We start from the raw sequence: 11,218 nt of genomic DNA, 5'->3' as shown, positions 1-11,218 counted from the left end.
CTGGAGTGGAACCTAGCAGGAAGATGGGAGCACCAGGCCTCATCTGGAGTGGAACCTAGCAGGAAGATGGGAGCACCAGGCCTCATCTGGAGTGGTAGTTACCAGGGCGTACATGCGTGTCAGAACTGTGACTGGGGCACTTAGGATGCGAACATCACACTGAGTGAAAATTATCCCTGCATTAAAAAGCAAATTAGTGCTCCTTTCCTGGATCTAAGTAGATTTTTTTTTTATTTTAAGAATTAATTTTATTTATTTATTTATTTATTTATTTATTTATTTATTTATTTATAGCAGGCACACATACCACAGCACAACATGTGGAAGTCAGAGGACAACTTTCTGGGGCTAGTTCTGTCCTACCATGTGGGTCCAGGGATTAAATTTAGATCATCAGCTTGGCTATAAGTTCCTTTACGCATTGAGCCACCTCAGTATCCAGGAATACTTTATGGCAGTAAATTGGTAAAAGACAGAAAAGCATGAAAAAAAAAAAAACAAACCCAAAACCAGGTTTTCCATTATCTCCAGAGAGAACCATGATTAATATTAGAGTGTACTCTTCTCTGTGTCTTCTGGTGCCTGCACACATACTTGGAACTCAGGGTACTGTTTGCTTAGTGTCTGTGCATTATCATGGTCCAGCAAACTGAAGAGGGCAGCAGTATCAGCAGCCAGGCACTGAGAACACTCAGTGGTGAATTTAAGAAAAACAACTTCCTGGTTACCAGGGTTTAGTTCTTGCCATGGTGTCCTGATCTGCCCATCATGAGCTAGAGAATCGGGACTGGTCTGGAGAAGTGCTGTCTGAGTAGACAACAGGATACCTACGATGGTGTTGACTAAACAAGTGACACCGTCATCTGATGAAACTTAAAACATGAAGAACCCCCTTAGAGAAACATCGAAGGGCTGACAGGCAGCTCAGCGTGGAAAGGAGCCTGCCTGGCGAGCCTGTTATCGGAGTTCAATCTCTGGAACCTGTGCAAAGGTGGACATAGAGAACTGACTCCACAAAGCTGTCTTTGACCTCCACACCCATTTTGTAGGTATATACACACAATATCAATGAACAAAAATTTTCCAGGTGATGGTGACACACACCTTTAATTCCAGCACTTGAGAGGCAGAGCAGGTGGATCTCAGTGAATTTAAGGCCAACCTGGTCTACAGAGTTGAGTTCCAGGATAACCAGGACTACATAGAGAGACCAGGCCTTGAAAAACCTAAATACATACATACATACATACATACATACATAAGTACATGAATATTTGAAAAAGAACATCAAGAAAAATAGACCAATTTTCATCAGTGTTTCTGGTGCGACTGAGCACAAAAGCCATACATACATCAGTTATTTATGTTTTTTAACCCCTGGAGTTTAAACTGGTATTCCAGAATTGAAGATTCTGAAAGGTGAGCTGTTCTAACATAGGTGGGTGGTCATGTGTGTAATCAAAGGCCTGATCTAGCGTTCTGTAACAACCCCAAACATTGTGGAAGAAGCAAAGACAGCATAGTGATATGGGACTTAAACTTCCTCAAGATGACCCAGGTGACACAGCTGGTGTGCAAGGGAGACTGCCGAAGTTGGAACAGGAGCTGACCCAAAAGCTCTGTATGATGACTATCTCAACAGTCATAGACAGAATGCTAGACAGGTAGAGACAGGAGCTGACTCATGGAGACCTGAGAACTTTAGCTAGCTACATCCTTTGAGTATGCCTGGCTGTTGTAAGCTACAACACTGGATGGCTTTGGGTAGGACCTGATTTATGAGAAATCAGTGAAGTTAGCCGGCCACCTGTGAGCACCCAGGGCCTTCAGAAACAGCAACAGCTGACAGAGATCTGGAAGTGTACAATTGAAGTCTGGGCTCTGGGTTCTGGGCTTGCCAGAGGCAGAGGAAGCTTCAGTAAGGGACTAAACCAAGGCAAAAGATGCTGAGAGTCCTTGTGCATCATCATTTGCCTTCCCATTGTAGGGCCTCCAAGGATTGCACACTCGCATAGGAAGCTGCCCTGCAGCTAGCTTTATGTTTGTTTGGTTTTGGGGTTTGGGTTTTTGACTTATTTTCAAAACAGGGTTTCTCTGTGTAGCCCTGGCTGTCCTGGAACTCAGAGATCTGCCTGCCTCTGCTTCCCAAGTACTGGGATTAAAGGTGTGCACCACTACCTCCCAGCTCACCCAGCAGCTTTTTCTTGTTTTTTTTTTTTTTTTGAAATATGGATAAAAGTAATATTCCTGGATTTGGGAAAAATGTGGTTAGATAACCTGAGACTCATACCAGTCCCAAATCTCAAGTCAGCCTGGCCAAGCATGGTGGGCTCATATCTGTAATTTGGGAGGTGAAGGCAGGAGGATTGTTTTGAGTTTCAGGCCAGCCTGGCCTACATAGTGAGTTTTAGTCCAGCCTGAGCTACATAGTGAACCCATGTCTCAACCTGGGAAAAAAGGAAAAAATAAAAAGAATAAGAAAAGGACTTTGTACCTTTGGGGTTTGGCCAGTGCGGATGAGGTCCTGAAGGCAGTTTTGCTCAGAAACTGTAAAGTGACAGAGGCAGTGGCCGTGGTTTCCAAATGTCTGCCAGACTCACAGGAGGTTTAAAAAGTGTCACCTAGACTCTACCCCTAAACTTTGCTCAGTGGCCCAGAACCTGTAATTCTGTTTGATTGTGGGCTGGAAGAGTCCTGAGCCCTTCACAGGCATACTGGGTGAGCATTTGCCCTAGCAGGGCCCAGGGGCTTGTCCAGAGTGGGGGCTGGCATTCTTCATGTGTAACTCCCTCCCTCAGCTGCTTGTGAACCACACGGTAGGGGCTGTATTTGTTTGGTCGGATGGATGCACACTTAAGAAAACTGCTGCTTGTTTATACGGCATTTTAAAAAGCTAAAGCTGGGCTAGTGAGATGGCTCAGTGGGTAAGAGCACCCGACTGCTCTTCCGAAGGTCTAGAGTTCAAATCCCAGCAACCACATGGTGGCTCACAACCATCCGTAACGAGATCTGGCTCCCTCTTCTGGAGTGTCTGAAGACAGCTACAGTGTACTTACATATGTAATAAATAGATCTAAAATTGTTTAAAATAAATAAATAAATAAAAAGCTAAAGCTAAAACCCTCCATGACCTGTCTAGATACAGCCTTGACCCTTCTGCCCAAAAGAAAGGAAAGCCTATGCACATAAGGTATGTGTGCTGGCAGCACGAGTGTGTGATGAGCCCTGCATGGAGGCAGACATGGAGGGACATTGCTGAGCAATTTCAGCAATAGAAAGGAGTGTTGTGCTGATGGACCTTGAAGACAGTGTGTTAAGCGAAAGCATCCAGGAACACAAGCCCAGCTAGTCCACATGGTTCTGTGTGTGTGAGACGTCCAGAATCTGGCAGATGTGTGCACAGGAGGTAGGCCAAGAGTTCCCCAGAGTTGAAAGAGGAATGTGGGGGAACTGGAAATGGGTGTGAGGAATTTTGTTGAACTGATAAGAGTTTTCTAAAACTAGTTATGGTAATGGTTGCACAGTTTGGTAAGCTTACTAAAAGCCATTCAGGTTTACATTCAAAATGGGTAGATTCTACAATATGTAGACGACAAAGTTTAAGAAAAAAAAACATTCTAAGAGAAACCATGAATCTAGAGAGAAGGAGGCAAGTGAGCCTGACCGAGGCTTTGGCTGACCCTGCCTAGCGGACCAGATTGCTTCCTTATTAACTTTTAGAGCAATCTTCCCACAGTGTCAGTGCCGCACACGAAGGCTGCACCAGCCTCCCAGAACTTCCTGCTACCAGAGCACTAATGGCCACACTTGTCTTTCAGGAAAAACATGCAGAGGAACAAACAGGTAGCCATGGGCAGAAAGAAATTTAACATGGATCCTAAAAAGGTAAGCAGAAAATGAAGTGGAGTATTAAAGTGGGGGTGGAGCAGTGGGGACCAGGGCTCTAAGCTGCTGTTCTCTGGAGTAAATGTCAGGTGGTTACCCTCATGCTCTTGTGTCTGGGGCTCTGGTTTCTAACTTGAGTCCCCCCCATCCCTATGTCCACTGGTGGGGATTTACTGGCTCAGGCTCCAGGTCCACACTCATTTTCCAGCCTCCACAGGCCAGCATCACTGCTCTTTCTGACCTTTGTGTAGGGGATCCAGTTCTTAATCGAGAATGGCCTGCTGAAGAACACTTGTGAGGACATCGCCCAGTTCCTGTATAAAGGGGAAGGGCTCAACAAGACAGCCATCGGCGACTACCTTGGGGAGAGGTGAGGCCCTTAAAGCTGGGTCAGAGCCAGTGGGAGAAGTAAGCTCCCTGCTGCCTAAGTCCATGGGGTGGGTGACTGTGGTACCAGGGCAGCCAGAGCCACAATGGCGCTGAGTGGAGGGATTACCTTACTTGTCCAGGGGCATAGAGGTGCCTTGCTTGTTTAGTTAGCAAGCAGAGCCAGGTCAACAGCCTCCTGACTGTGCATGGCCACGCTGAGAGGTCTGATGGGCTGGGACTCTGGGGATGCCATCTGCTTGGGCTCAGGATGGGTCTTGGTCAGTGTCAGGGTCCGACGTGTGCTCCTCTCGTCTGTCTCCTGTAGAGATGAGTTCAGCATCCAGGTCCTGCATGCGTTTGTGGAGCTGCACGAGTTCACCGACCTGAACCTCGTCCAGGCCTTGCGGTGGGTGTCGTTGGCCGGGCGCCGTGGGGCAGGGTGGTTGTTACTGTCCTGAAGTAGTGTGCAGGAAGGCCTTGTGCACGCCTGAGTGGAGTAGCATTCACTAGGGCTGCTGCTTGTACAGTCTTGGGAGTGGACAGACTGATCTGTCCTTAAATACTGAAATTATTTCTACTCTTCGCAATAGAAAACCCTTTCATTTCTTACCCTAAACCAGGTGTATTTCGTTAAAGAAAAGAAGGGAAAAGGAAAGGAAAGGAAAAAAAAAATCAACTATCATTTTCCCCCTTGGAGACAGGGTTTTTCTTTGTAGCTTTGGCTGTCCAGGAACTCTATAGACGAGGCTGGCCACAAACTCAAGATACCCTCCTGTTTCTGCTTCCCAAGTGCTGGGATTAAATGTGTGCACCACCACTGCCTGGCTTCAGCTTCAGCTTTTAAACCAAGCTTGTTTTGTGCCCTTTAAAGCCATTTTTTTCTGCCGTGGATATAAATCCTAAGATGTTTTGCTTTTTTTTTGTTTTTGTTTTTGTTTTTGTTTTTGAGCTCTGATTCTTTAATGATGCAGTGTTGCAGAACTAACCTTGTGGCTGTGGTCCCATATGATTTACAGGGTTCCATAGTGAATGCCCTGAATGAATCCTTCCTTTAGAGTTCATTTTAAATGATTAACATCTGTGTTTCACTTTTGTGTGTTACTCTAAAGTGGGGCTGTTCTTCTTGGCTTCTCAGTTCATTTAAGGCCACAGTGGTTACATTTGCTTCTGTTCAGTTTCTGAAGCCCCCACTTCCTTCCCCATGTGTTATTAACTGCCACACTAGCAGCAGAACTGGTCAAAACAATGCTCCTGTCTTCACCCTCAGGCAGTTCCTGTGGAGCTTCCGACTCCCTGGAGAGGCCCAGAAGATTGACCGGATGATGGAGGCCTTTGCCCAGCGGTACTGTCAGTGCAATACTGGGGTGTTCCAGTCTACAGGTGAGGGAGGGAGCCTCTGTATGAGTCCGGGAGGGAGAGCTAGGACAAGAGGCTGATCCATTCCAAGAACAGTTACTTACTGGTGTGTACAACCTGGAGAGACTGAAAGCATCCAGAAGACCAGCACTAGACCTGGTATGCTTAGTGGAGGAGTGCTTGCCTCATGTGTGTGCAGCACTGGGCTCAGAACTACAAAGCATATAACTATTAAAGATGTCTCAGCACTGGGCAGTGGTAGCCTTTGATCCCAGCACTCAAGAGGCAGAGACAGGCAGATCTCTGAGTTTGTGGCCAGCCTGGTCTTCAGGACAAGTACCAGGACAGCTAGGGCTATACAGAGAAACTCTGTCTCAAAAGCAAATTTATGAATATAGCTAGCTAGGCTACTTAAGCAAGACCTTGCCTTAAAAAGAAAGAAAGAAAGAAAGAAAGAAAGAAAGAAAGAAAGAAAGAAAGAAAGAAAGAAACATTATGTTCTTATGAAGATATTGGCACGGGAAAATGATAAGATTAACAAAAAAGCATATATATGTGTGTGTAATGTATAGACCTATCTCCTGTGTATGTATCTATCTCACACATATGATGGGTGGTAGTGCATTATAGTGTCTGTAAAGTGATTTTATAGGCACATTTATACAGAAGAAATAAAGCAGACCAAATTATTACTAAATAGAATTGCAGTTAATTTTTTTCTTTTTGATACATTGTATTGGTCTGAGATTTTGTTGTATAGCTCTAGCTGGCCTTTTATAGACCAGGCTGTACTGGAACTCACAGAAATATGCCTTTTGAGTATGGAGGCTAACGTCATGCTCCACTACTCCCAGCCGTTTTATTGTTTTCCTGTTCTTTTATACCTGAGAAATAGAATGAGTGTCTTTAGTGAGGTCATGTGCCTTGCCCCTTCCAGGAACATAAGCCTGGGAACACATGTACACTTGGCTCATCTGCTCTTCCTGCCAGTGTTGTTACTCCTGGTTACTGTTGGTGTCTCCTGTCCTCTGCTCTCACAGCCTGGTCTCCTCTCTCTAGACACCTGCTATGTCCTGTCCTTCGCAATCATAATGCTGAACACCAGCCTACACAACCCCAATGTCAAAGACAAGCCTACGGTGGAGAGGTTCATCGCCATGAACCGAGGCATCAACGACGGAGGAGACCTGCCGGAGGAGCTGCTCCGGGTGAGCAGGGCCAGAGCTGCTTCATGTCAGCTGGCAAAGCATGCACTTGAACGGGATCGTAGGAGAGGAGGCAGAAGGATAACTTGCTGAGTGCCTGATCACTTAATTAATTTAAATATGTGAATTTCACAAAGGCCAGCTGAGAATCAGGATGGGAGGTGGCTTCTAAATCTGAAACTGAAAATTAAAGGCTCAAGTAGGCTCCAGGCTGAGAGGCCCAAGTAGGCTCCAGGCAACTATTTCTTTTTTCCTTAATTATCCACCAGGCATCTTATTTTTGTCCCTGTGAGCTGCTAGAAAGCAGAGAATGGCCATGTTCTTTTCTAGTCTCTGTGCCTTACAGAGACTACCTGTGGACTGAGTAGAGAGGAAGGGAGGAAGGACAGGCACTTCTCGAATCAGACATGCAGTGTGGTCTTTTATCCAGAATCTCTATGAGAGCATCAAAAACGAGCCCTTTAAAATCCCCGAAGATGACGGGAATGACCTCACGCACACTTTCTTCAATCCAGACCGAGAGGGCTGGCTGCTCAAGCTCGGTAAGTCCCTCCCCCAGCTGGGCCTGCAACAGAGCCTAGGAGGAAAGGCTGTGTGTACACAGCGCTGGGGGGTGGGGAAGGGGGCAGGTCACAGCAGTCCACTTCCAGACCATTCTGGAGCTGTTGACAAGCAGTCACCACAGAACAGACTCCTGGACACAGGCTCTGCCCTTATAAACATTGTCCTTATGTATCTGGGCCCTGTGTGACCAGTCCCAAGTAGGCAGCCATACTCCCTGAGGCACTTTCCAGGGACCTGGACCCTTGGGTGGGTAAGCAGCCATATCCATCTCTCTATTCCCATCCTAGATTTACCCTGGCACTCCTGCCCACCCAGTGCATCATCACTTCCCTCTGCATCTGGCTCCCACAGGCAGTGTGCATGGCAAACCTAGAGCCTTGGCTGCAGCACAATGCACAGCACTCTCCCTCATGCTCTGGCCCTCGCAGTCCCAATCAACCACCAAGCAGCCACAGCAACAATTGTGCCATTCAAAGAGCTGCAGTGCGCTTCTCTTCCCTCTGCCAGAAGTGAGCCTGTAGTGTTAAGATTTACGGTCATGCCTTGCTAGGAAGGTGACAGAGTAGCCAAATAGCAATCAGTGGGTTCTCATGCACGCACATGTCCACCTCTGTCTGTCAGTCATAGAGAGGTCACTGAGCTCTCTGCACATGAAAGTGTGGAGGCTTTTTGACCACTAGAGAGCATGTTCCAGTACCCTTCTGCCTTGGCCTTGGATGAGCTGACTCCCCTATCAGGAGGGCGGATGCTGTAAGAGACCCGCTCCTCTTCCATTTGGTTACTCGACCTGTGATAAGTAGTCCTCCCACTCTTGGCCATGACTGACAGCATCCAGTAGAGCTACTGACACACCCTCTGTTGCTAACTCATCCAGATAGCATAGGGTTGACATTTCCTTTAAAAGGCCCCAAACTGTGTTTATACATGACAGTTCCCTTTTAGACCGCTTCAACGATTGATTACAGAGCCTTGCAGTGTCTGGACGTGGCCAGTAGCAATCTCTAAGCAGAAGGTCTGAAGAAAAGGCTCCGAAATGGTTAACCCACAGGCAGGCAGCCTTCTGCTCCACAGTCTTCTTACCTGACCAATAAAGAGGAAATGTGCTGGAAAGTTCAAAAGTGTCCGAGTTTAGGTTTACTTCCCCCTCCCTCCGGGGAAGTTTGTCTCCCTGCGAATGCTAAGTGTTAGCTTTGACAGCTGAGATACTAAAATTAGAGCAGAGATTATCTTGGTTCTTGTACCAGGATGGCATGTAAATTCATGAGATATCCTATATTTTTAAAACTCAAGAATCTCAGCTGAGTGAAATGATGCACATCTGTAGTCCCAGACACACAGGGGACAGAGCAGGAGAATCCCTGGGGCCCAAGAAACTGGTAGAGCAAGACCTCACCCCAAAGAGTAAAAGTTTAACAATGTGGGACTCATTCATCGTGAGGTCGTTGCTTCATGTTTCTAACCTCTCGATAAGGTGTTTCCATGTGACACACTGAGACTCAGCCGTGTGTCTGTGTGCTGTTCAGGGCAGGACTTCGTGCCATCTGTAGTTGTCTGTATATGTCCCTCTATGCACAGAACCATAAGCATGTGTGTTCTTGTGTACACACATATGTACATGTATATCCATGGGTGTACATGTGTGCATCCTTGCACACATTTTGAAAAGTGTTGAGTATCTTAACAAGGACACTTCTCTCAGAGTGCATATCATTCACTTTGCTCTGGTTTGTCAAGAGTCTGGCAAACACTGGCCTTACAAAAATGGATTCGTGACACTGTTAGCCATGTGGGGAATACCCCAAGTCTTGCCACACAGCACGGGTAGTCACTTCCTGTCGGTGTCTGCAGGCTGACCTCCCTCTCCAGGCATACATAGATGGGACTGGTACGCTGCACTTTAAGATTAAAAAGTCGGGTTTGATTTCTTTGTTTTAATTTTCTTTTCTCCCTCATTTATATGTTTCCATGATTTTGGCTCTCCTTTTCCTTGCCCCAAACTCCAGGAGGTATGTAACCCTGCACCTGCTCGCTCTCTCTGCCAGGCCACTGTCATTGCTGCAGCGTTTTGTTTTTTTTTTTAATTTTGTTATTTTTGGTTATTTTGTTTTTTAATTGCTGGTAGTAGTGTTAATGCTGCTTCTAACTTACTGTACAGTCCCTAGGGAACTGGCCAGGATCAGGGGTTTGGGGCAGTGTTCACAGAAGCAGTACTGCAGCTGCCGGGTCAGAGCTCTAAGAAGTAACTGCGAGTAGTCAACAATGCTAGCCCAGAGCCAGCCAAGGAAGGCAGAGGAACATCGGCTGCGTGCTCATGGCAATTGCTGGATTCAAATTCCCATCCGTGCATCAGCCTGATTTCTGGAGTGAGGGAGCAAAGAAGAGGGTGTTATCTTGTAACCTCCCGAAGTCACGTGCTTCTGACACCATGGTTGACAAAGTTAGGAAAAGCTTGAACAGTTGACATATTGGGCCATTTGCCTTTCCATGAAAAAGACAAGTATTGTCTTCTAAACTCACAAGTGGATATTTTTAAAACCTCAAAACCAGAAACCCCTACCTATAGCCCTTTAATTCCATTTCTTGGGTATCATCAGGGAAGGACTCACAGCCTGGATCCTCTGTCTGTGTCTCCTCTGGTGTAAACCATCCTCTGTTACAAAGAATCATCCTCAGCACCCAGGGCGGCCTCTGCCTGCCAACTTAGCACAGCCAGAGCGGAGCAAGCAGAGCACAAGCACTGTGCTCCTTCAGTGCTGGGACAGTGTCGGCCCTCTGTGTGAGGGAGGCCTGAGAAGCCCTGCAGGGGAGGGGTCCTGTGAGTTCCACAGGGACTGTCCTACGCGCACATTGATCTGTCTGCTTGTCCCATGTCTGTTTTTCTTTCCACGTGGAAGTGTTCCCCGTGGGCCCGCAGCGATGCTTTGTGGTAGAGGGCTCTGTGGTGCAGCCAACCGTCCAGGGGACGTAAGGAAGCTTTGACAGACAGAACTTCCGGGCTTCGCTTTTTCTCCTCCATTCCTGCCACCTTGTTTCTTTTGGTATCTAACTCACTCTCTTCATCATTTCCTGAGTTCATTGTCACCTGGGGTAGTCCTGTGACAGAATGCATGGGAGGTCAGCATGGGTGGACCATCCTTGTGTATCAAGGCCTGGGTGGGAAATGGTCTCCCCAAGAGGCTAGAAGACAGTTACGCTCAGACTCAGAAGTGAGAAAGGATCTGCTCTAAGACACATTGCCTTCAGATTTAAACATGGTCTCCTTTGTGCAACTCCGCCCAGCCCTCCCTGGTATCAACATGCATGTCATGTTGTTCCTATGGCTTTCCCATTCACGCCACTTAACCATGAAACTTACAGAATCCCTCACTACCATAACCACACACATGCCACAGCACATGATTGCTTGTGGCATAGTCCATCTGGGAACCTAGGTCTCAGTCATGTAGAATCATGTAGTTAACGATGGCTGCTTACATCTACTTCCCCACCCCTCTAGCTCAGACACCCAGGCAGAGAAGTCCAGGCCCTAACCTGCTCTGCTGGGTTTCCTCCTTCACAGTTCAGAGATGAGCCTGCAGGCAGATGCTGGCATTGGAAAGAGTCTCTGTAAAGATGCCTGGCCCTGCATGGCTGTCAGCAACAGGGCAGAGGAGTAGGCATGGCAGGCGTGCCACTCCCCTGCCTTCCACAGAAACTAGAGAAAAGGTGTTCTTCATAGTTGGGGCCTAGAAAAGGGGAAGTGCTAAGGAACAGGGACAGAGTGTGTGTGTGAGTGTGCAACACCACGTGTGTATCAGCATGGGAAGGAACAGGGACAGAGTGTGTGTGTGAGTGTGCAA

At 47.2% G+C, this 11,218-nt stretch overlaps 1 protein-coding gene across 3 annotated transcripts in view; it reads left to right on the top strand.

Moving 5' to 3' along the window:
* Cyth1 (cytohesin 1) overlaps positions 1–11,218 on the top strand; it is an 85,179-nt gene that overhangs the window by 59,681 nt on the left and 14,280 nt on the right. For 2 of the 3 annotated variants that reach the window (XM_021177107.1, XM_021177106.2), the window contains exons 4-9: positions 3,819–3,885; positions 4,137–4,255; positions 4,580–4,660; positions 5,522–5,634; positions 6,670–6,818; positions 7,246–7,357. In XM_021177107.1, coding sequence (XP_021032766.1) covers positions 3,819–3,885; positions 4,137–4,255; positions 4,580–4,660; positions 5,522–5,634; positions 6,670–6,818; positions 7,246–7,357 — 641 coding nt within the window. Of the gene's footprint in view, positions 1–3,818; positions 3,886–4,136; positions 4,256–4,579; positions 4,661–5,521; positions 5,635–6,669; positions 6,819–7,245; positions 7,359–11,218 lie in introns of all 3 variants that reach the window. The other variant, XM_029483220.1, reaches the window with a different exon arrangement.

Source organism: Mus caroli, chromosome 11 (assembly GCF_900094665.2).
Source record: "Mus caroli chromosome 11, CAROLI_EIJ_v1.1, whole genome shotgun sequence".
Lineage (NCBI taxonomy): Eukaryota > Metazoa > Chordata > Mammalia > Rodentia > Muridae > Mus > Mus caroli.
This window is presented reverse-complemented; position numbering and strand designations above follow the sequence as displayed.